The sequence below is a fragment of the Cricetulus griseus genome, chromosome 7, assembly GCF_003668045.3.
Source record: "Cricetulus griseus strain 17A/GY chromosome 7, alternate assembly CriGri-PICRH-1.0, whole genome shotgun sequence".
NCBI lineage: Eukaryota > Metazoa > Chordata > Mammalia > Rodentia > Cricetidae > Cricetulus > Cricetulus griseus.
Window position 1 is genome coordinate 131,898,014 of NC_048600.1, and position 25,350 is coordinate 131,923,363.

Sequence of the window (25,350 nt, forward strand, 5' to 3'; positions counted from 1 at the left end):
TCCAGCTGGCCATGGGGTTCCTGCATTTGGGTAAGACCCTGCTTTCCTGTTGTGGGAGTGGCTTCATGGCCGCCTTTCCTGGGGTGCCAAGTCCTCAAGGGTGCCTTTCTTTGCATCACTGTAGACAGGGATGAGGTAGTCTCCAACTCTGCTGCATTCTGCACAGAGGCCACAATAGAACACTTGTAGACGCACTGGGGACCCAGAGCCTAACCCTCTCCTACCTTCCACAGTGTCTTCAGTGGAATGAGGTGCCCAGGGTTCTCCTGGAATGCCAGTAACAGTGTAGTTTTTCAGCCTGGTGATCCTTTGCTGTCTGATGAGACAGGCTCTGCCCATGTCTTCCAGAATTTCTGTTCTTACCCTTCACCTTCAGTATTGATTTTAGACCATAAACCCCATTATTCTTTTTTTGATGGGGGGGGGTAGTTTTGGTATTTCAAGACAAGGTTTCTCTGTATCCCTGGCTGACCTGGAACTTGCTTTGTAGACCAGGCTGGTCTTGAACCCAGAGATCCGCCTGCCTCCCGAGTGCTGGGATTAAAGGCATGTGTCACCACCGCCTGGCCTTACATATAATTTTTTTTTACATATAGTTTTTTTTTTTTTTTTTTTTTTTTTGGTTTTTCGAGACAGGGTTTCTCTGTGTGGCTTTGGAGCCTATCCTGGCACTTGCTCTGGAGACCAGGCTGGCCTCAAACTCACAGGGATTCGCCTGCCTTTGCCTCCCGAGTGCTGGGACGAAAGGCGTGCGCCACCAACGCCCAGCACAGATAAATTTTTAAAAAATAAATCTTTAGGAAAAAAAATGTCTACGGAGCACGTCACTGGTTGATCTTTAGCTGTAGAATGTGACCCCAGTCCCACTGTGTCACTTCTCCCTGCCCATGCCTACCCCTTCTCCTGAAGTTGAGTGGATTAAATGCCCCAGTCCTTTCTTGGCCACAGGGTTCCTACTGGACTTCATCTCCTGCCCTGTCATTAAAGGCTTCACTTCAGCTGCCACCATCACCATTGGCTTTGGACAGATCAAGGTAGGCCCTGTGTCCATCTGGACTCTGCCCCTGCGATTGTCATGCCTGGGAGTAAGACCAAGGCCAGTCCTGCCTGTGACCTGTAGGGGCGTGTAGCCCTTTGTTCCCCAGGGAACTTCTGTTCCCTAGGGATGGAAAAGCACCTGGTGCTCCAGGGCTCACCTAGGGGAGGTGTTGAGTGGTGGTCGGGTTTCCAGGGCTCTCCTAGGGGAGGTGTTGAGTGGTGGTTGGGTTTCCAGGGCTCACCTAGGGGAGGTGTTGAGTGATGGTCGGGTTTCACGGCTGGTAGCCTAGGGCTGGCTGCTGTGCCCCTGGCTTTATCCCATCTGTGTCTGGTGCCTGATGGACTCCCCAGGGTGCTCCTGCCCTGTCTTGACAAACACATTAGGAGACTTGTAGTTGCTAGCCAACTGACAGGCCCCAGAAGCCATCTCCCAGATCTGACTGCGATGCCTGGCTTTGCTTGTGGTCTCTCTGCTCTCCATTTTTCTTTGCAATTTTTTTCTTTTTTTTTAATTAATTTATTTTTTACATGCCAATTCCAGTTCCCCCTCCCTCCTCTCTTCCCACTCCCCCAACTCCTCCTCTCTTCCCATGTGCTCCATGGAGAGGGTCAGGTCTCCCCTAGGAAGTCTACTAAGTCTGTGCCATCATCCAGTTGAGGCAGGACTAAGGCCCCTCTCCACCCCACACCCCTGGGTCTAGGCTGGGCAAGGCATCTCTCCATATGGAATGGGCTCCATTAAGTCAGTTTGTTCATTAGTGTTAGGTCTTGGACCCACTGCCAGTGGCCTCATATATTGTCCCAGTCACACCATTGTCACCCATCTCAAGGGAGTCTAGTTCAGTCTTATGCAGGTTCCCCATCTGTCAGGCCTGAGTCAGTGATCTCTCACTAGCTCAGGTCAGCTGACTCTGTGGTTTCCCCATCATGGTCTTGACTCCTTTGTTCATATTCTCGCTCCTCCTCACTTGGATTGTACTCCAGGAGCTTGGCCCAGTGGTTAGCTGTGGATTTCTGTATCCGCTTCCATCTGTTTCTGGAACAGGGTTCTAGCTTCTTTGGGGTTGTGGATTGTAGGCTGGGGAACTTTTGCTTTGTGTCTGGTATCCACTTATGAGTGAGTACACACTATATTTGTCTTTCTGGTTTTGGGTTACCTCACTTAGGATGTTTTTTTTAGTTCTGTCCATTTGTCTGTGAATTTTATGATGTCACTGTTTCTTGCCGCTGAGTAGTACTCCATTGTGTAAATGTATTACATTTTCTTCATCCATTCTTCAGTTGAGGGGCATCTAGGCTGCTTCCAAGATCTATTACAAATAATGCTGCTATGAACATAGTTGAGCAAATGTCCTTGTGGTGTGAGTGTGCCTCCTTCGGGTATGTGCCCAACAGTGGTATTGCAGGGTCTTGAGGCAGATTGATCCCTAATTTTCTGAGAAATTGCCATACTGATTTCCAAAGTGGTTGTACAAGTTTGCACTCCCACCAGCAATGGAGGAGTGTTCCCCTTTCTCCACATCCTCTCCAGCATAAGCTGTCATTGGTGTTTTTGATGTTCGCCATTCTGATCGATATAAGATGGAATCTCAGAGTGATTTTGATTTGTATTTCCCTGATGGCTAAGGATGTTGAGCATTTCCTTAATTGTCTTTCTGCCATTTGAGATTGTTCTGTTGAGAATTCTCTGTTTAGATTTGTACCCCATTTTTTAAATTGGATTGTTTGGGAATTTGATGTCTAGTTTCTTGATTTCTTTGTGTTCATTACCATTTTTTTAGTGCCCTAGGGTTGTCTTTTTTTCTGTTTGTTTTGGAGACACAGTTTCCGCTATGTAACTTTGGAGTCCTCTTTTTTTATTTTTGTAAACTGTTTGTAAGATATCTACAAAAAGTACTAAAAATTCATGTCCTTCAGTTACCCAAGGGTAACTGAATTTCCTCTGTCCACTGCCAGCCCACGGGGATGGAACTGGGTGCTGGCGTAAACTGTGCACCCAACAAGCATGTGCAGAATGGAACTGAACTCTGTCCTGCACTTGGCAACTTGGGCCCCTCATGGCATACTCAGGGCCATTCCCCAGGCTCGTGACCTGTGTCACCACCCCAGGACTCCACAAGGCGTGCTTCCCAAGGGCAGGGGCTGCTCCACCTCTCTGGTGCGGGCTAAGAAATCCAGGTTTGGGATATGGGTATGTGTGTGGGGAGACTGACCTTTGACCTTTTCTTCACTTATTTTTTTTTCTCTTCTTTCTTTCTTTCTTTCTTTTTTTTTTTTCATGCTGACTGCTAAGCACTAGGTCCACTAGGTCACACTTTCATGCATCTAACTCCCCCAGACCTCTAGACTACAGGCTTGTTCCTGTGTCCACTTTAAAACAAGCAAACAATTTAGCAAGGTGTGGGTGAGTGTGGTGAGGAGGTGTGTGCACACTTGTCAGGGTGTGCCCGGGCCTTTTCTGCGAGGACCATCTTTATTTGGAAAACAACATAATTCCATTTTAGTACACAAGCATATTTTTAATTTTCCCTTCCCTCGTGAGAACGGAGTGGTCTCTTTGTGATAATAAAGCCAGCAGTGGGATCCTTCTTTGCACCCCAGTTTTGCAATCCTGGCTGCCCACCAGATTTTAAAAACACGACCTGCTGCTGGGTGGTGGTGGCGCACGCCTTTAGTCCCAGCAGTTGGGAGGCAGAGGCAGGCAAATCTTCGTGAGTTCGAGACCAGCCTGCTCTACAGAGCGAGTTTCAGGGCAGTCAGGGCTGTTATACAGCGAAACCCTGTCTTGAAAAATCGAAAAACAATAAAACAAAAACAAAAACCCAACCAACTAAAAAACCCCATGGCCTGCAGCATTCTGACATGCCTGGGACATGAGCTCACCAAAGCCCAGAATTCACCTGTGTTTACTTACCCAGAATGCATCTGGCTTTACTTACTCAGTAGTTCCCACAACTCAGTGTTTGCAGCAGGTGTCAAGCTAGCACAGCTCCTACTGGACCTCAAGTGATAAAGAACAAAACCAGGGAGCAGAGCCCCTTTTCCTGAAGGCAGTCAGCACCCACTCCCTTGGAGCCCGGAGTGCTGCCCAGCCATATGTAGTGTTGTGGCTAGTGCGATTTTTCCTTCGGCGTGGTAGGGGCGGTGCTAGGAGTGACGGACATGACTTTGGACCAATGTCTATATGTGCTCAGAGGCAGCCCTGGACTCCTGACCACACAGCTGTAGATCTGGTTTTCCTGCTTTGGGGTGTACCGACTGGCTTTTGTCTTTACTAAGATAACCTCCACTCCCCTGACTGATTAGCTGTTAGTCTCCTGGAAGCCTTGAGGCAGCATGGCCTTTGGGATTGGGGTCCAGCCCTGGGGACTGGGGTCCAGCCGGGGACTTGAGGAGCTTCTGAGGGGCAAGTGTGAGCAGATGACTCTGGAGGGCTTCTGAGGGGCAAGTGTGAGCAGATGACTCTGGAGGGCGCTTGTCTGATGGGCAAGTGTGAACAGATGACTCTGGAGGGCGCTTGTCTGATGGCTGTCTCCTCTGTTTGAACAGAACCTGCTGGGATTGCAGCGTATCCCCCGGCAGTTCTTCCTCCAGGTGTACCACACCTTCCTCCACATCAGCGAGACCAGGTACTTCCTGACCCCTTCCCCACCTGCACCTCACCCGGGTGACGTTTGTTCTGTCTCACAGGGACCCTTGGGAGCAGTGCTGTGCCAGGTGAGACATGCAGACAGACGCCCTAGTCAGAGCATTTTAGCAAGCAGCATGGACAGCCTCCATAGAACCTTCTTTGTCAGTGTCTCAATCCCGAAGTTCTTAGTGAGGCAGAGAACCCCGACAGCACCCAGAGCTGATGCAAACAGAGAACAGGGCCAGCGGGCCGGCGAGGCCAGTGAGCCATGGAGAGAGCTGGGGCACCCACAAGAGGGCTTTCCTTCAGAGAGTTAGATACCCTTCCCAGCAGCCCAGTGGAAACCAGGATGAATGGCCTGCCCCTTATGCAAGGAATTATTTGGGGAGCCACCCAAGCCAAGGGCAGTCTGCTGCTGCTCCGTAGGGCCTGAAGCCAATGGTAGGGTGCTTCCTGTCTGTCCTGGTGGAGGCAGGGAAGTGATACTCCGGTCACAATCCACTACAGATAGTGCTGTAACAAGTGTCACTGACTGTGCAATCCCAAGCCCTCCAAACTCTTGGGAACAGGCTAAGCAGCTACAGGCTGGAGGACATGTGACTGAAAACTGGGCCAATAATCCAGTTACCATGATGATGAGGGGCTTCTCTCCGCCCAGCCCTCAGAGGGGTGTGTCCTTCAGAGGCAGAGAGCTAGTTATATGCTTATCTGTGATCCTGACATTCAGAATGCTGAGGCAGGAGGATTACAAGTTCAAGGACTGCTCCAGCCGTATAAGAGACCCTATCTCAGTAAAAGGAAAGAGCAGCCACAGCAGCCGGTAAGCACAGTGCTGCTGAGTCAGGCTCTGACTGGCGCTCTCTCTGCAGGGTGGGCGACGCCGTCCTGGGGCTGGCCTGCATGGTGCTGCTGCTTGCACTGAAGCTGATGCGGGAAGGAGTACCTCCTCCCGACCCTGAGACGCCCCTTTGTGTGAAGCTCAGCCGTGGGCTGGTGTGGACTGTCACCACAGGTGAGGGGACCTGCTGCCAGAGGAGCCCAGCCGGCTCCACAGAGCTGTGGGCGTAGGCTCGTCAAACCCACAGCTTAGCTGAGGACACATGGCTGCAGATAGTTTTCAGACTTAGGTGGTTTTGCCCCACCAGGGATATTAGTGATCATTATGGTTGTCACCGCAGTGTTGTTGTTGTTTGTTTTGTTTTTCGAGACAGGGTTTCTCTATGTAACAGCCCTAGCTGTCCTGACATTCACCCTGTGGACCAGACGGTTCCACTGCCTCTGCCTCCTGAGTACTGGGATTAAAGGCGTGTGCCACCACTGCCTGCCTAAATGTAAATAGTTTTAAGTCAATAAGGTATATCTTCTGATCACCATGAATTAAATAAATAAATAAAAAATAGCTGCTGGGTATAGTGGCTTTAATCCCAACTTGGGAAGCAGAGGCAGAGCAGATCTCTGAGTTTGAGGTCAGCCTGGTCTACAGAGAGAGTTCCAGGACAGACAGGGCTACACAGAGAAACCCTGTCTCAAAAAAACTAGAAAGTAAAATTAAAAAAAAAAAATCAACAGCAAAACAGCTGGGCGGGCAGCATGTGTGGGGTTCCACCAGGTGGGTCCCAGAGATCAACCCCAATCCTCTGACTTAGTGGCGAGTGCCTTTGCCCACTGAGCCATCTCTGCAGCCCTGGGCCACGGTATTCTTGTCAATTCCTTTTCCACTTGTCAATTATTGAGAGAGGAATGCAGACTTCAGGCAACGGTTTATTTTCCTATCTATGGTTGTCTCTAAAGATCTGACACTAGGTGCATGAACATGTAAGGTGGGTTTTGTTGTTGTTGCTTCTTGAAATAACCCTTGGCTCTACTGTGTCTCTATAAGGTGAGGTTTTTGTGGACGATATCTTAAGGGGGTTTGTTTCTAAGCTCTGTGGCAGTCTCTGCCTTGTTCTGGTGGGAATTGATGGGGTTCATGTGTCTTGTATCCATGGGTTTGGCTCTGCTGTGTTGTGCCATATTAACACACCTGGTTTTTGTTCTTTCATGTTCTACCCTTCTCTGGAATCGAACACTTTACGATTCCGTTTTATTACCTTTTGGTTTATTAGTTCTGTCTAGTGTGGTTGTCCAAGGTGGTGTTTCACGGCTCTTTAGGGTTTATGGTACGCCTCTTTTTCTTACAACTTCATGAGTGACTTGGTAACTTGTCTTGGAACTTTCCCCTGCCAGCCTTGATGTCACTGTGACCGTACCTTTTCCTTGTAAGCCTATGAAAGTCTGATGGCAGCTGTTATTATTTCTACTTTAGACCTGCATCACTTTTAAGGGGACCTGCACATTAAAGAAAAGCCATTCATTTATACATGGTCACCATCCCTGGTCCTCTTCCTTCTTAGTTTCTATGTGGTCTTGTTTTCCCTCTGCACAGAGCTCCATTGACAACGTCCTGCAATGCCGGCTTGCTGCTCAGTTCCTTCAGCTGTTTTGGGGGAGGGGGTTGGAGACAGGGTTTCTCTGTGGCTTTGGAGGCTGTCCTGGAGCTCACTTTGTAGACCAGACTGGTCTGGAACTCACAGAGATCCACCTGCCTCTGCCTCCCGAGCGCTGGGATTAAAGGTGTGCGCCACCAATGCCTGGCATCCTTCAGCTTTTTTTTTTTTTTTAAAGATTTATTTATTTATTATGTGTACAGTGTTCTGTCTTCATGTTGCCTGCAGGCCAGAGGAGGGCACCAGATCTCATTACAGATGGTTGTGAGCCACCATGTGGTTGCTGGGAATTGAACTCGGGACCTTTGGAAGAACAAGCAGTGCTCTTAACCACTGAGCCATCTCTCCAGCCCATCCTTCAGCTTTTTATGCCTGGAAAATTTTCTAGTTTGCTTTTGTGTTTCTAAGATAGTCTTGCTGGGTATAGAACATATATATGCATATGAATATATATATATATATATATATATATATATATATATATATATATATTATATTTGGTACTTTAGAGGTTCTGTCTACCATCTTCTGGCCTTCATTCTGCATTGCTCCAACGGGAGTACACATGAACCTTTTTCTCCTCTGCTTTTAAAATAATCCCTCATTGTTCACTTGTTTATTTGTTTATTTATTTGTGGGCAGGCTCTCACTGTGTAACCTCAGCACCTTATACAGCACAGGCTGGTCTGGTATTTGCTGTGTAGCCGGCCTCCTGATTTGCTGTGATTTCAGGCAAGCATGCATTCTCCTTGTCACCTCCCAGTGTTGTGTTTCACAGGGCCACATGCTCACGCCTGCTCATGGCCACATTTACTCATGCCGAAGCTTCCAGGCTGCAGTGGGGGGTTGTGGAAGGGTAGTGTCCCCTGACTGAGATGTCTGTGCCTCGAATACCTTCCTTTTGTCATTAAGACTGTGTCTTGGGGCTGGAGAGATGGCTCAGTGGTGAAGAGCACTTGCTGTTCAAGTCCCAGCGTCTACATAGCGGTTCAGAACTATAACTATAGTTCTGGGGGATCGACTGATCTCTTCTGACCTCCTCGGGCACCAGGCACACACATGGTACATACACATGCATGCAGACAAAACACTCGTACACATAATAAATAAGTCTTCAAAAGCAAAGAAGGCTGCCTCTCACCAATATCCCTCCCCCTTTCTGTCCCAGCTCGCAATGCCTTGGTGGTCTCCTTTGCAGCCCTGATTGCTTACTCCTTCGAGGTGACAGGCCATCATCCTTTCGTTCTGACTGGAAAGATAGCTGAGGGGCTCCCTCCTGTGCGGGCCCCACCCTTCTCAGTGACCACAGACAATAAGACCATCTCATTCTCTGAGATGGTGCAGGTAAGCAGAGACAAGACCAGTAGTGGGACTGCTCCTGAGATGGCCCCCGGGCCGGATCCTCAAGATGGGGTGTCTCAGGAAAGTGGGGAAGAAATGAGATAGCACACGTGTCTTTCTGCCTTGAATCCCTTCCTCCTTTGGACACCGGGGAAGGATGCATTTACCAGGTTCTTCTTAGTGTCTCTCTTTTCACCCTGAGGTGGTGTTTCCTCTCCAGTGTAAATCCACACTGCTGCAGCCTGGGCAATGTCTGCCTCTGCTAGCCACCGAGAAGGAGCAGCCTGCTGTGGCGGGCCCCTGCTTGGAAAGAGCCTTCCTGAACTCAGGGAAATTACTCACTGTGCCTCTCTCCTCTAGAACATGGGGACTGGACTGGCTGTGGTTCCTCTGGTGGGCCTCCTGGAGAGCATTGCCGTGGCCAAATCCTTTGGTGAGATACCCACTGCCTATAACTCCCTCAGACACACATAGCCACACTAGCTCACTCTAGGCTCCTGCTTCCTGGTGTCTTTGCCTATTCTAATTTTTAAAATTAGAATGTTAATACAAGTAATATGTGCTCATGCTTTAAATGAATTGGGGGAGGGGAGGTAATGGGCATCTGTAACCGAAAATCCAGAAGACTTCACAGACTGAAAGGGAGCCAGCATGGCCCAGCTGCTCTCAGAGTGCAGTCTGCACGTGTCTGCGTCACTTCCAGCTCCCAGGGTCCCGACGAAGGACTCTAGTGCACTGTAAGAAAGGCTCTGCTGTGAGGGACCACATTAGGATGTGATGTTCACATGCTGGCAGCCTGTCCGTGTGGACACAGGAGCCCTGCTGTGGAGCCCCTGCTGGTCTGGGGTGTTGCCTGTGTGGACACAGGAGCCCTGCTGTGGAGCCCCTGCTGGTTTCTGGGGTGTGGATGCTCTTGGGATGCTGGTGCTGAACATGGCATTTGAGGAGTGGGGATGAGATGTGTGCTAGGTACCATTATGTCCCCAGCATAGCCTCTTATCATAGGCACTGGGCACCTCATTGATAATAGTGACTTGGAATCCAGGAAACAGTGAGATGTGGTTTTTTTGTTTTTTGTTTTTAAAGATTTTATTTATTTATTATGTATGCAACATTCTGCTTCCATGTATATCTGCACACCAGCAGAGGGCACCACATCTCATAATGGATAGTTGTGAGCCACCATGTGGTTGCTGGGAATTGAACTCAGGACCTCTGGAAGAGGAGTCAGCACTCTTAACCTCTGAGCCATCTCTCCAGCCCTGTTTTTGTTTTTTGTTTTTTTGTTGTTGTTGTTGCTGTTTTAAATTTTTTAAAAGATTTGTTTATTTATGTATAGTGTTCTGCCTGCATGTACACCTGCAGGCCAGAAGAGGGCACCAGATCGCATTACAGATAGTTGTGAGCCACCATGTGGTTGCTGGGAATTGAACTCAGGATCTTTGGAAGACCAGCTAGTGTTCTTAACCACTGGGCCATCTCTCCAGCCCAAGCTGTGTTGTTTTTAATGCAATTTGTTGAACTGCAAGGTTTTTTTAAAGATCAATTTAATTTAATTTATTTGTGTGTGCGTGCATGTGTGTGTGTGCATGTGTCTTCATGTGTGTGTGCATGTGTGTGTGCATGTGTGTGTGTGTGTGTGTGTGTGTGTGCGCGCGCATGCATACACACCCACATGCACACATACACAAGTTCAGATGCCTGCAGGGGCTAGAAGGTGTCAGATCCCCTGGAACTGGAGTTGCAGGTGGCTGTTGTGAGCCACCTGACATGGGTACGAGGAGCTTAACTTGGGACCTCTGCAAGAGCAATAAGCTCTCAACCCTGGGACATTGTTCCAGCCCCAGAATTTATTTATGTGTTTGTTTTTGATGCCAGACCATACTATGTAGCCTTGACTGGCCTGGAAGTCACTGCTCGACAAAGCTGGCTCTGCGCGCACTCACGGAGGTCTGCCTGCCTGTCTCCTGAGTGCTGGGGTTACAATGAGCCACCGCATCCCCCTGAAAAGTTTTAGTTTAATCGTAGGAAAGGCTGGACTTTAAACTTCAACTTAGTACTTGGCTCACTAAGTTCCCAAAACTTTGACCCCTCATTTACTCCTCTGGTTCCGCACATATCCAGTGCATACCCAGGGCCTTTCTAGGTGGGCCCTTAAATCCTTAGCTCACCCCACCAGAGTTGATTCTTTTGTTTTTGTTTGTTTGTTTTGGTTTTTGGTTTTTGGTTTTTGGAGACAGGTTTTCTCTGTGTCTTTGGAGCCTGTCCTGGCACTCGCTCTGGAGACCAGGCTGGCCGTGAACTCACAGAGATCCGCCTGCCTCTGCCTCCCGAGTGCTGGGATTAAAGGCGTGCACCACCAGTGCCCAGCCAGTCGATTCTTCCATCTCTGCATCATCGGTGTCTGTGTTCCAATCTGTACCATGGCAGGTCCTCTTCGCTGTGGGGACAGGGAGAGTCTGAAGACTGAAACCAGGGCTTGGGGTGGAGTTGAGTGCTGCAGTGTTTGCCTAACATGTCCGGTCCAGGGGCTAGCTCCAGCAACACACACCATCACCAGCGAAAATAACACATGCTTTCACAACCACGCACTCCAGCCTTCTGCTTGATCTCGGTTGTGCCTGAACAAATTCCTATCCAGCGTTCCAGCACTTCACCCTGTACCCCAATCAGACCGTCCTTAAGATTTATTTGCTGGGCATGGTAGTCTACCACTTTCACCCCAGCACTCAGAGGCAGAGGCAAACAGATCTTTGTGAGTTCGAGGCCAGCCTGGTGTTTATAGGGAGTTCCAGGCCAGCTAGGGTCACACAGTAATACCCTGTCGCAGCCGCCCCTCCAAATTTTAATTTGTTTTTGTGTGTGTAAGAGTGCCTATATGTATGTGTGTGCACCACATTGTGCTGTGCCTGTGGAGGCCAGAAGAGGGCGCTGGAGCCCGTGAACTGGAGTCACAGTTTCGAGCCACCGGGTGGGAACTGAACCCCAATCTTCTGTGAGAGCAGCAAGTGCTGTTAACCACTGAACCATCTCTCCAGCTCCTCCTACTTTTGGATTTTTTTTTCTTTAGCAGTTCTTAGTTTAGATGAAGCGTGTTCAGTTTGTGCATGTTTTATGTGTGTAAACTCATCCATGCACCTTGGTACCACACGTAACTTGTTCTGTACATCAGTGACACACGGGTTATATTGTCCTTTCTCTTCAGCTTCTCAGAATAACTACCGCATTGATGCCAACCAGGAGCTGCTGGCCATCGGTAAGACCCCTTCTGGTCCCAGTGCCTCTGTGTCTGTCTGATGACATCAAGTGTGATGTTTGTGCGGGGAGAGGCCTTTGAAATCTCAGCTTGACCTGTCCTTAGGTGTCCAGTCAGTCCTGTGCAAACCCTCCCCTGTGGCCTGTTTCTCTGCTGGCCAAGCCCCTGCTGTGCCCACCTAAAAGCTAGAGCCTTGACCTCCTGGGGAGGGAGCTGGAGGGTGCCAGGTGTTCTCACAGGTGAGTCTCTTGAATGCCTTCTCTGGAAGAACAGGTGGTAATGGGGCCCAGGACGGTCCCTCCAATTTCCCCAGTGCGACCTCCCTCCAGGCAAGGACATGTGGGTCAGTGAGGACTCAGGTGGGCCACTGGGGTCAGTGTCAGGATTAGTAGCTCTTTCTTTGTCCCTACAAATGAATGCTTGTACTGACATGTTACGAAACAACACTAAAAGTCTTTTTGTTTGAGATTTATTTATTTGTATGTGTTGGGAGTGTGTGTGTATAGTGGAGGTCAGAAGAAGTCACCAGTTCCCTGCAGTTACAAACAGCTGTGAGCCACCGTGCAGGTGCTAGAAACAGAAGCTGGTCTTCTGCGAGAGAAGCAAGTGCTCTTAACCACTGAGCCATTGCTTCAGCCCCACACTAAGACTCTTGAATTTGGTAATGGAACTGTTTTTATATTTTTTTAAGATTTTATTTATTTATTATGTATACAACATTCTGCTTCCATGTATATCTGCACACCAGAAGAGGGCACCAGATCTCAGATCTCATAACGGATGGTTGTGAGCCACCATGTGGTTGTTGGGAATTGAACTCAGGACCTCTGGAAGAGCAGTCAGTGCTCTTAACCTCTGAGCCATCTCTCCAGCCCCCTGGAACTGTATTTAATATGTTGTGGGACCTACGCTTCCCTACCTGGTCCTCTCACCCTTGTGAATGCCCATGTGAGCCTGGAAACCACCTGTGCTCTTTCTCTAGGAGGGGCGGCAATGCCCAACAATCCAATCACAGGGTTTGACTTGAGGTCCTTTCCTCACCGAATGAGTGAATGGAGCCCACTGAGGTGGGGTCACCTGCCTCGAGCAGAAGAAATCCACAGACACCCCATGCATGTCCCAGCAAGTCATCCAGCTGTGGTTTGTCAGGCACATTCCCACTACATCAAACACTGTGTGTCTGGAGGCCGGGGTTGGAACACTACCAACATTTGTTACTTGCTACCAACAAGTAACAAATAAATAGATAACAAACAAGTCAGTATCAGCAAGGACTGCCCTGATGGCCATGGAGCCCCCAGAGTGCCAGCCAGATAGGAATAAGCATGACAGAAGGATGGCCAGGATGAGTTTGGTGGAGGGGGTGCTGCTCCCGGGTTCTGTAATGGACTGTGCAGTCTCCTGCTTGTCCGTGAGCCGCAGGCCTATGTGAACCCTGCAGGCTATCCAAGCACACGGAATCATCTCTGTTGACTCCAACACAGACCTGTGCCCAATCTAGCACCACCTGGGGTCAGTGTGATCCTGTGTAGCCTACACAGTCCGACTTTCCTTAGGGCCCCCAGCTCACAAATGATGACATGGAGACTTATTAATCGTGAGAGCTTGGCCTTAGCTTAGGCTTTTCCCAGCTAGCTCTCATAATGTAAATAAATCTGTTTCTGCTAATCCACATTCTGCTATGTGTCTCGGTTGTCTCTCCTCTATCTCATATGTCTGACTTCTGTAGTGTCTTGTTGGCGTCTCTCTAGAACCTAGTTTCATCCTGAGTTCTTCTCTCTGCCCGGAAGAAGCCCAGCCTATTCTCTCCTGTCTAGCTATTGGTCATTCAGCTCTTTATGAAACCAATCACAGTGACATCTTCACACAGTGTAGAGGTTCTGGAAAATCTAATAATTCCATAAAAATAGAGTAGAATTCTGACTTTTGAATGGCATCATAATGGCTTTGAGCCATTTTATTTCTTTTCCCTGCCTTTCCTGATTTATTTCCATCAGTATAGTATGTGGGGGCTCCAGAAATTGCTGTTCCTTGTACAATGAGAGGAAGGATCCAACTACTGCTTTTTATAAACTGAAGTCTCTTGTTTTTGAGATATTTGTTGCTAATCGCTCTCAAAATATTACTGCAAGCTCTTTGCCAATGTTTAACTTCTTTGGCAAGGTTTACCTTTGTTAACATTCCCGGACTGTCAGTGCGGACAATCTCCCGCAGCCCTGTCCAGACTCTGCAAAGCCTAATGCTGCCCTCACCCCTTACTCTCCGGGGCCTGGACTTGGCTCTGTGACCCCAGAAGGGCTGGTATTTAAGCAGTCCCTAATCTTTGGGGCTATTCTTTTGTGGGTCTACCAAGCCTTCTAATGACTCTTGGTCAGCCCAGCTTAATTGTGGATGTAGGAACAGAAGAGGGGGGGATCTTAAAGGAATTGGGGTTTCTGGTTGGTATTTTAAGGTAGCTTACCCACCTTGACTGAGGAGCTGTTGGCAGCTTATAGCTGCTGGGGACAGGGAGTTGTTTTTCTTCAGTGGTATGGCCACTGGCCAGCTGCCCACGCTCCGTGTCTAAGCAAGACACGTTACACCTGACGTTGGGGATGACGACTGGCTTCCTTACATTCAGTGCTAGGGAAGTTCCAGGAACCGACTTTGAACCTGTAGTCGCTGGTATAGATCACTGTAAAGGTTCCCAGGGGGATGGATGTTGGGTAGGCAGAGTATGGTAAGTGGGCCAAGATCTTAGTTCCAGGGTCCAGCAGGGCTGTGGTCCTGGACTTCATAGGTTCTGGAGTGTCACCTCAGGAAGGCACTTTGCCAGCTGTGACCTTCGGTCCCTCAGTTTGACTTGGCATTCACAGCAGCCAGGTCTCAGATGCTCAGATGGATGTCATCCCCATGGTTACTGATACTGTCCCTAAGGTGTCCTGAGGCCTCACATAGCAAGGCCTGAGCCAGATTTTACTTTAGACCCAGAACAGATGGGACTATGATCTTAGCACTATGATCTTATTAGAGACAGAAGGCTCACAGGTTCAGGGTCATTCTCAGTTGTATATCAAGTTCATGGCCAGCCTGGGCTACATGGAACTTTGTCTCAAAAACCAGAGGCTAGAGAGGTGGCTCAGTGGTTAAGAGCACCAACTGCTCTTCCAGAGGGTCTGGGTGCAGTTCCCAGCACCCACATGGCAGAAACACACATGCAGGCAATAAATAAATAAATAAGTCAATGCACATAAAAATAAATAAATCTTTTTAAAAAAGGCAAAAACCAGTAGGGTTATGATGGCTCATGCCTTTAATTCCAGCTCTCAGGAGGCAGAGGCGGGTGGATCTCTGTGAGTTTGAGCCCAGCCTGGTCTTCAGAGTGAGTGCCAGGACAGCTGGAGCTACAGAGAAACCCTGTCTCGAAAAACTAAGAAAAAAGGCTCTCCCTCCATCCTTGCCCTGTGTGGTTCTGCATTTGGCCCCCTCCTCCTGCCTTTTCCCCTTCTATCTGATGTCCCTGCCCCTCTTGGTAAATTCCCGTTCTCTCCCCAGGCCTCACCAATGTGCTGGGCTCCCTTGTCTCATCTTACCCAGTCACTGGAAGCTTTGGGAGGTGAGTGCCATGTTCTTTTCTCTCTGTGCATTTAGGGTCAGCTGGGAGCAAAGACCCCTTTTCCTCCTGCCACACCCTTAACCTTAAAACGTTTCCTCCTCCTCCCCATTAGTCCTTTAGAAAGCTGTCCCCTTGCCACAGTGAGGAAGGTTACACCTGCCCTCAGTACAGCTCCTAGCATCCCTGCCCTGCATTAGTGGTAGAAGTCCCTGGCCCATCCAAGTCCTCCAGGCATGCTAGTACCTGAGTTAATTCTAAAAGAAGTGAGGGGAGAGCCTGACTCAGCAGCTCACACCTTTAGTCCCAGCACTTGGGAGGCAGAGGCAGGCGGATCTCTGAGTGAGGGTCAAGGCCAGCCTGGTCTACACAGTGAGTTCCAGGACAGCCAGGACTATATGGGGAGACACTGTGTGTGTGTGCGGGGGGGGGGGGAAGGTCTGAATCGCTGATGAGTATTATGGGAATTGAACTCAGGACCTCAGGACCTCTGGAGTTTGGAGGCAACCTTTCCTGGAGTCTGGAAGATGGGATGGGGAGCCCCCATGGCTGAAAGAGGAACTGCACTCCTCAGCAGGAACTTAGGATGTGGGGGCAGAAGAGGGGAGATCTTAAAAAAAATTAAGGTTCTTGACTGGCATTTTCGTAATAATAAACAGTATTCGTTCGGGAAAGCAAGACAGCCCACCCACCCCTGGCTGAAGAACTGTTGGCAGCTAATGGCTGCCGGGGGACAGGGAGTCATTTTCTTAGGTGGTGTGGCCAGTTGTGAGTGGCCTGTGCACACCCACGCTTATACGAGGAACCCTAATCAAACTCGGGGCGTCAAAACACAGGACATGAATAAGGAGGGAGACGCGCTGGGAAGGGAAAGGAGTCCAGAGGAATGGGGGAGGGGACGTGATAGTCAGGAATGGGGGAGGGGCTGGCGGCAAGACAAACTTGTCTAAAACTGTCAGAGTTAAAAAAAAAAAAAAAAGACAACCAGGGAGATTGAGGCCAGTGCCCTCCAGCTGTGCTAACGTCTTCACTTAGAGGGAGCCAGCCACCTGGTGACAACTCCAAACTGCCCTTACTTCCATCTCCGGTCTCACGGGAAGGTCACCCCAGTATAAGGCCAGACAGCTCCCTGGGGACTGACAAGTTTCTTCCTGTTGTCTTCCAGGACAGCCGTGAATGCCCAGACTGGGGTGTGTACCCCAGCAGGCGGCCTGGTGACTGGTGAGCCCCCCACCTTCTTTACCTTGGGTCCATGCAGTGGGAATGGGGAGAAGGGAAGGAACCCACAGGTCTCTGGCTACATAGGCCAATTCCTGCCAAGTCTGTGTGGGCCCACAGCTGTGTCCCACTGCACACAGGGCCCTTTATACGCCAGCTTAGGCTGCTTCATTTTGTGGGTGCCCGCCCCCAGATGGCCCCCTCCCCCACAGGTGTGCTAGTGCTGCTGTCTCTGAACTATTTGACCTCGCTGTTCTACTACATTCCCAAGTCTGCACTGGCTGCCGTCATCATCATGGCTGTGGCTCCGCTGTTTGATGCCAAGATCTTCAGGACACTCTGGCGTGTGAAGAGTATGTATGCGTGCATTCAAGGCAGGCAGCCTCTGACACGGTGTCTGAATGCCAAGGGCGTCTTTTAGTCCCCTCCCAGCCTGCAGCCCTACTTTGGACTAGAGCTGGGGCACTGTGGTACAAAAAGCTAGGAAGCAGGACCGTCACTCAGGGTAGCCTCGGGGACCAGCTGGGCATTGGTCCTTGAGGAGCTAAGCCCAGTGGAGACTGGGTTTCTCCCGTTCCACACCCCTCCCCACTCCCCACATTCCTTCCTTTCTCTTCTGTGGGTGGGTGACTGCCTGGCCGTCTCCCCATCTCCTAATCTGAGGGTACCAGACCCAGGAGTTCCTTTAGTGGATCAGAAGTTAAATTCCCCTTCTTCCTCTTGGTCACAATTACCAGATGAAGGCACGACCAATTGTTCTGTGTGGGTCTTCCTGTGAGTCTCCACATGTCATCTTTAAGATAGCCTTGGAGTGTGTTACTGTAGAGTGTAGATACCATAGATGCTTCCAGAGGGAATGAGGCTCTGGAGAGTGGACATCTCTGGGGTGGGTGTGTCTAGAGGGTGGGCATGTCTGGGGGTGGGCGTGTCTAGAGGATGGGCATGTCTGGGGGTGGGTGTGTCTAGAGGATGGGCATGTCTGGGGGTGGGCGTGTCTAGAGGATGGGCATGTCTGGGGTGGGCGTGTCTAGAGGATGGGCATGTCTGGGGGTGGGCATGTCTGAAGGATGGGCATGTTGGGGGTGGGCGTGTCTAGAGGATGGGCATCTCTGGGGTGGGCGTGTCTGAAGGATGGGCATGTCTGGATGGGCGTGTCTGAAGGATGGGCATGTCTGGGGTGGGCGTGTCAAGAGGGTGGGCATGTCTGGGGGTGGGCGTGAGGTGGGCATGTCTGTGGTGTGAGGTGGGTGTGGGTGTGTCTAGAGGTGGGCATGATGGGCATCTGGGGTGGCATGTCTGGGGTGGGCGTGTCTAGAGGATGGGCATCTCTGGGGTGGGTGTGTCTGGAGGGTGGGCATCTCTGGGGTGGGCGTGTCTGAAGGATGGGCATGTCTTGGTCACTGTTTCAGAGGTGGAATCCCAGGGTGATTCCATGGACTTTGTACCCAGGACACTACTTCAGCCAAAGAATCCTCTGGGTCTCCTAGAAGTCACAAGACACACAGCCACAGACACATTCACAGAGACAGATACACACACACATCCACACAGACACACACACAGGCATGCACTCACATACACAGATAGGAACACACAAATACACGCACAGACACGCATACACACAGAGACACACAGACTCGCGCACACACACCCTTCCTTCTCTCTGGGTTCTCTGACAGGCCCCACCCCCTCCACCCCCATGCCTACCTGCTCACAGAGGCTCGAGGGATGGGACCAGGCTGGGTGGGTCCCCTCCCCTGGTAGACAGGGGCCCAGTCTCTACCTCTGCCCTTGGTCTGTGGGCTAGCTGCAGCCCACAGCTGGAGTTCCTGTACCACATCTTCCTCCAGGTGCTTTAGGGCCCTGGGGGATGCTAAGTGGCTGGCCACTGGGCCATGGGTCTCAGAGGGTGCACTTGGGAGGGGTGCCCCTGAACCAACACGTCTTCTAGGGCTGGATCTGCTGCCACTCTCTGTGACATTCCTGCTGTGCTTCTGGGAGGTTCAGTACGGCATCCTGGCTGGGACTCTGGTGTCTTTGCTCATTCTCCTGCACTTTGTGGCTAGGCCCAAGACCCAGGTAGGCCCAGAGGAGGGAAAATGTGGGTGGGGATCCCTTGGTTGCTACAGTTGCTGAGATATCTTCCATCTGAGGTGCTCCTGAGGGAGAGCGCTCTCTCTCTCTCTCTCTGTTTTGGTTTTTCAAGACAGGGTTTCTCTGTGGCTTTGGCACTTGCTCTGTAGACCAGGCTGGTCTCGAACTCACAGAGATCCGCCTGCCTCTGCCTCCTGAGGGCTGGGATTAAAGGCATGCGCCGCCACCACCCTGCGCACCTCTAGCTCTCTTGAGTGTGAGGGTTGGGGTCTCTCCTGCTAGCTTCCCCCCCTGCTGTACCCCATGTGAAGGGTACAGGGCTTCCTGCCTGTCCGTGAGCAAACAGCAAAGCCTAGAAGAGCATCCTCACCCATCTGCCCAGACCTTCACTCTTGCTCTCCTCCACCCAGGTGTCAGAAGGACGCATTCTTGTCCTGCAGCCAGCCAGTGGCCTGCACTTCCCTGCAATTGATGCCCTACGAGAGGCAATAATGAACCGGGCACTGGAAGGTATGTGGGCCAGCCAAGATGAGCAGAAATTAGCGCATACTCCTGCATTTGCCTGCACACCACAGCCTCAACGCCCTCAGGGGTGAGGGAGACAGTCACCTGCTTCCCATTTCAGATGCCCAGGTAGGGTCTGCTGCAGAGCCACAGCCCCCATTGGGCAGCAGTCCCATGACTCCCCCGTTAAAGGCCCGGATTGCTCCTGTGCCTCTGCCTGGGGAATTGACATCCAGGGGAACCTAAAAGGGAAGTAGCTTTCTCCAGACAGCCATTGCCTCCACCCTGGCCCCTTTGCTAGGTGACAGTCCTAGGGCATGGTCTCTTGATGGCCTTCCGTCAACCCTGCCATGGCTGCAGAGAACATGTTTGGCCGGTGCGATGGCAGACTCTTGGCCTGTCTCCCCAGCACCCCTACCACGCTGCGCGGTCCTGGAGTGCACGCATGTCAGCTGCATAGACTACACCGTGGTTGTGGGACTCAGTGAGCTCCTGGAGGACTTCCAGAAACGGGGTGTCACCCTGGCCTTCGTTGGCCTGCAGGTAGGAGAGCCATGCCACCTCATGAGGAGGGTCCACAGCCCTCCCTGTGGCCCTGGGCTAATGTGACACCTGTGGACAGATACCATTACATGTATCTGTAGTTCCTGCACACAGGAGGCTGAGGCAAGAGTGTTGACATGAGTTCAAGGCCAGCCTGGGCCACACTTCAAGTATAAGGCTAACCACGGCTACAGAGCAAGACCCTGGCCAAAAACAAAACAAAATAAAGACTAAAATGTTTTTAAATCCTTAGTGACACCTCTGAGCCATGACATCCTTCTAAGGACCCATGCCCAGTCCTCTCTGGCTGTGGTTCTAAAGTGACAGGTTACGGATCATCTGACTTGATTCTCCTGTGGTCAGTGTTGACTCACACCTGTGCTGAGAACTTCAGACCAGAGCTCTAGTCCCAGGCCATGCATGCCCATTGTGCTGTGTGTGTGTGTGTGTGTGTGTGTGTGTGTGTCTGTGTCTTTGTGTGTATGTCTGTGTCTGTGTGTGTCTCTCTGTGTGTGTGTGTGTGTGTGTGTGTGTGTGTGTGTGTGTGTGTGTGTCTGTGTGTGTGTGTGTGTCTGTGTGTGTGTGTGTGTGTGTGTGTGTGTGTGTGTGTCTGTGTGTGTGTCTGTGTGTGTGTGTGTGTGTGTGTGTGTGTGTGTGTGTCTGTGTGTGTCTGTCTGTGTGTGTGTGTCTCTGTGTGTGTGTGTGTCTGTGTGTGTATGTCTGTGTGTGTGTGTGTGTGTCTGTGTCTCTGTGTCTGTGTGTGTGTGTCTCTGTGTGTGTGTGTGTCTGTGTGTGTATGTCTGTGTGTGTGTGTGTATGTCTGTGTGTGTGTGTGTGTGTGTCTGTGTGTCTGTGTCTGTGTGTGTGTGTCTGTGTCTGTGTGTGTGTGTGTGTGTCTGTGTCTGTGTGTGTGTGCATGTGCACTCAAGCACATGCGTGTGCACGAGCGTGCATGCAGGTGTGCAGCGCCCTGGTCCTCATGGTTGTTAGACTAGGACTAATTAGTCAACGTGAAAATAAAAGAAAGAGGAGGCCTACCTCTGTAGAAGCAAAGTGCACTTTAATCAGAACAGTGGAGGTCAGGGATCTTCAGGACAGTGGGGACTGTACTGGGGGCTCCCGCTTTATAGGAAGGAACTGTGGAGGGGGGAGGTTTTATCTGGATGTGTTCTGTGTAGTCTCAGGGCCGAATGATACTGGCAGGTGTTCTCATTGCTACATTGGTGTCTTATCACTGTGCTGAGTCAGGGGTTGAGGTTTGTTATTTTAGATCATGAATTTTTTTATAGAGACTGTTCACTGGGAAGGTTCTCTGGCAAGGAGACCCCAAGGCCCACCTTCCTCCCTCCTCCATCCATGTGAGACCAGTAGAATCTTTCAGGACACCCCGCCCTGTGCTAAAGCGTGTCTGTCCCCAGGTGCCTGTGCTTCGCACACTGTTGGCTGCTGACCTGAAGGGGCTCCAGTACTTCACTACTCTGGAGGAGGCCGGTGAGTGTGGGAATATTCTCCAGCAAACTGTGTGAAGGATATGGAAGAGGATGAGTCAGGAAAGCCCTGAAAGCCCCCGGCAGGCCCACACGCTCTTCCTAGGCGCCACACCCTGGTGACTGTCATTCCTTGACACCCATTCCATGGCAGGACCCAGCCTTAAGGAACATTTTCAGTACTTGATGAAATCCCGTGTGTTTTGCAGAGAAATGCCTACAGCAGGAACCAGGGCCTCAGCCCCACGCCGACCTCGAAGACTCTGTCCAGAGCCCAGGATCTCCCTGCTCAAGTCTTAGCCGGGCCCCTGAAGGGCAGCTGGGGTAGAAGGGCCTCTGGAAGGTGCTGTCACTGTGATTGATGTTGATGTCACTTGACAGACTCACCACTGGTGGGACTGAAAAGGGCCACACAGCTGGCTCTGGAAAAGAGTAGGGAGCCCGTGATTTTCCTGCTGTCCCCAAGCCGTGAGAATTTGGGGGGTGGGGTGGGGATGAAGACTCATCTTCCAGAGAGAGGGTCCAGGTGAGACAGGAGGACCATGGCTTCTGGCCTGGGTTGGCCAGGGAAAACTGGAGCTTTCCAGATCCCGAATTCCTCTTTGGAACCAGGCTCTATTGGAGAAGAGTCGGGAAGGGTCGGGCATCTCAGATGTGAGTGACTGTGGTTCGGGGGACGAAGCTGAGCTGAAGAGGTGACACCGTGTGCTGTGCACAGTGAAGTTTGTTTAAAATGGAAGTCTTAAAATTGTGTCTTAAAATGGAAGTCAGCACTTTTGTGTTTTTTTTAAAAAAGGCAAAACATTTATGCTTGTTCAGAAAAAAATCCGAGGCAGAGTCAGGCAGATCTCTATGATTCAGGACTGCCTCCAAAGCCACAGAGAAACCCTGTCTCGAACTCCCCCCCCCAAAAAAAGAAAGAAAATCCAAGAACTCATCTATCCGATTCACTGTCCCCTTCACCTGAGGTCTCTACCCAGGACAGGTGCGCATCTGTCAGTGTGCATAATGCCCCCATCTTACGTGAGCCAAATCACTACATCAAAGTGCTTTGTCAATTGTCTTCACGAAGTCATTACTGTGAGATATTTATTGTGATGATCAGTGTTATTAAAATACAAGATTTTTATTCTGTGCTTATGTGTCTGGATGTGTGTGTGCGCGCCCATGGGTGTGTACACAGAAGCAAGAAGAAGACATCTGGTATCCTGCTGAATCACTCTCTGCCTTGCTCCCCTGAGACAGTGGCCCTTGTTGATGAAGATGGAGTTTGGTTGTCAGTGAGCCCGGTGATCCTCCAGTGTCTGCTTATGGCCCAGCACTGGGATTAGAGGCTCACCAGCACCCACACCCAGTGTTGGGGATTTGCTGGTTGTGTGCTGTTGCTTCTGTGTGGGATGATGTGTGGAATCTTGTATTTCCCTCTTGTTCGTTGTGTGACACTGTGTCTGGGGAGACATGAGCAGACATGTGCTCCCTTTGGATGCAGAATTGTGAGCAGATCAAGTACAGATGCCACCATCCATTTTGGTGAACCAATGAGTTTTACTGGAGTCACTTATAAAAGAATAGGTGTGTGGGGTTACCGTAGGCTGTGGAGGAAACTGTGAAAGAGTCAAGTGTATGGGCAGACCATGCCAAGGATTCCAGTGCCTCAGGCCCGTGGGAGTGGCAAAACCTCTGCTGGTGAGGCCCAGAGGGATGACAAAGCCTTCCTGGGGGTCTTGTCCAAGTGAGTGATGATGGGCACAGAAATCACTAATTACAGCTTCCTCCTGGTGAGACAGCCTGAGCCTGCTCACCTACCAACACCTCCTGCCTGTCTAGCGTCCCAACCCCTGTGGTGTACATAATAGACACTGAGGCTCAGGTCTGGGTTGTGGAGGTAAGAGTGTGGCTAGTGCCCTCTCCACCTGTAAGTGTGTCTGTCCTTTTCTAAGTTCCCTTGCAGCCCCTAGTCAGGGTTCCCGAATGGAAGCCACAGAGGATGAGGCAGGTTACTTAGAGTAGCTGGAATGACTTACAAACAGCTACATCACCACCCCAGCATGGGTGACAGTTCCAAAAGCTGGGAACACATAGCTCTTTGTGCAGCCTTCAGATAGCTTGAAGGTCAGACAGGGTCCTCACAGGTTGCTCTGTTGATCTGTCTGCTGGGCAGCTTTGGCTGCTTTGTCTCCTTCAGACAGTTTGGATTGCCCCGGGTCTCACCTTCCCCTACTTCTTACACCTGCCTCTGCCTCTCGAATGCTGGGATTAAATTAAGGCATGCGCCACCACTGCTCAGCTGTTCGTACAGTTTTTATACATGCAAAACAACAGACTTCAGGCAATAAAAAAAGGTTACAGAAGCTGTTTCTCAGGGTCAATGCATTCCTTGAGTTAACGATAAAGGACAAAGTGATAGTGCTTGCCAGCTGTCTGGTTGGCACTGGGTTGTAAAAGGAGTTCTGGCTTCAGTGTTTCCTGAGGGAGAGAGCTGGCTACAGTGTTAACTTCTGAAGGAGACAGGTTGCCAGTTACAGGGGAGAAAAGCTAAACTCCAGGGGAGTCAAAGAAGGGGGCGTGTACTAACCAACATTTCTTAGGTGTGATTAACATTACAAGCTAACTGTTTAGATTAATAAAGCATGATGGTAAGCTGGGCATGCCTTTAGTCCCAGCAGGGTTAGGTGGATCTATGTGAGTTCGAGACCAGCTTGGTCTACAAGAGCTAGTTCCAGGATAGGCTTCAAAGCCACAGAGAAACCATGTCTCGAAAAACCAAATAATAATAATAATAATAATAGGAATAATAATAAATAAATAAAGCATAAAGGTGTCTGTTTTTTCCCCGTGGTCCTGACAGGAGTGTTGTGTCGGCAGCTGGAAGCAGTTTGCTAGCAACCAATGGGCTGGGGGAGAGGGGTTCAAGCTTCTGTGAGTAACCACAACAACCCAGGCAAAGCAAGGGGAGAAAGTTCATATCAACACAAACATCCTAAATACAAAGTATTTCCTTATCCTACATATAGCCCCAGAGCCCAAGGAGGGAAGTTTGTAACTTTTTATTCAAGGCTGTGAGGTCAAGCTATTTCTGATAGTCCCTGGACATTTGTGAAGCCTCTTCCATGGTGACTGCCATAAAAGCTGTTTCCCTCCGAACCTGGCTAATTGTTTAATTACTTTCTCCTGTTAACCATAAAAACTTCAGGACTTAAACATAACCGGTTGGCAGTTCACCCAGGCCCTGGACCGGCAAACAGCTACCCAGCTGCTCAAGCTTGCCCACAAGTACAGGCCAGAGACAAACCAGGAGAAGAAACAAAGGCTGTTAGCCTGTGCTGAGAAGGCTGCTGGCAAAGGGGATGTCCCAACTAAGAGGCCACCTGTTCTTCGAGCAGGAGTCAATACAGTCACCACCTTGGTGGAGAACAAAAAGGCTCGGCTGGTGGTAATCGCCCACGATGTAGACCCCATTGAGCTGGTGGTCTTCCTGCCTGCCCTGTGTCAGAAGATGGGAGTCCCCTACTGCATCATCAAGGGAAAAGCCCGGCTGGGACGACTGGTCCACAGGAAAACATGTACCCCTGTTGCCTTCAACAGGTTAACTCGGAAGACAAGGGTTCTCTGGCTAAGCTGGTGGAAGCTATTAGGTCCAATTACAACGACATATATGATGAGATCCGATGCCACTGGGGAGGCAAAGCCCTGGGTCCTAAATCTGTGGCTCAAATTGCCAAGCTGGAAAAGGCAAAGGCCAAAGGACTCACTACTAAACTGGGTTAAACGTACACTCACTGCTAAATTTTCTGTACATAAATACAAACTTATCTTCCATCAAAACAAAACAACCGGTTGGTTATCTGAGCCTAGGATTCTGTACTATGAACTGAGGTTAGAAGTTCCTGCCAGGTGTTAATTGCTTAAGGAGTTTCACCATTTCCACCATCCTTGCGTTACCAATTGGGCCTGACAATAGAAACTGGCAAGTGTTTTAGATACCTCTGTATCTAAACAACTTTGATTCAACAAAACAGACACCTGCACCTCTGTCATTGAGTTTTATCTGTGAAAAGTCTAGCTTGCAATCTGTGCAGAGACATTCAGTCTAGCTGTTTTGTCCTCAGTTGGCTTGTCCGCCAGCGAATGATGGAAAACAGGCTTCTAAGTTTCTCACC

At 50.2% G+C, this 25,350-nt stretch overlaps 1 protein-coding gene across 1 annotated transcript in view; it reads left to right on the forward strand.

Moving 5' to 3' along the window:
* Slc26a11 (solute carrier family 26 member 11) overlaps positions 1 to 22,326 on the forward strand; it is a 25,714-nt gene extending 3,388 nt beyond the window's left edge. Inside the window, 16 exon segments of the mRNA XM_027425487.2 lie at positions 1 to 30; positions 949 to 1,034; positions 4,588 to 4,667; positions 5,539 to 5,681; positions 8,324 to 8,499; positions 8,857 to 8,929; positions 11,702 to 11,752; positions 15,287 to 15,347; positions 16,510 to 16,565; positions 16,775 to 16,915; positions 18,514 to 18,641; positions 19,067 to 19,166; positions 19,570 to 19,703; positions 21,122 to 21,194; positions 21,400 to 21,453; positions 21,456 to 22,326. The exon segment at positions 1 to 30 is cut by the window's left edge and continues 163 nt beyond it. Coding sequence (XP_027281288.1) covers positions 1 to 30; positions 949 to 1,034; positions 4,588 to 4,667; positions 5,539 to 5,681; positions 8,324 to 8,499; positions 8,857 to 8,929; positions 11,702 to 11,752; positions 15,287 to 15,347; positions 16,510 to 16,565; positions 16,775 to 16,915; positions 18,514 to 18,641; positions 19,067 to 19,166; positions 19,570 to 19,703; positions 21,122 to 21,194; positions 21,400 to 21,453; positions 21,456 to 21,490 — 1,421 coding nt within the window. The 3' untranslated portion in view covers positions 21,491 to 22,326.
* Positions 22,327 to 25,350: the final 3,024 nt, after the last annotated feature.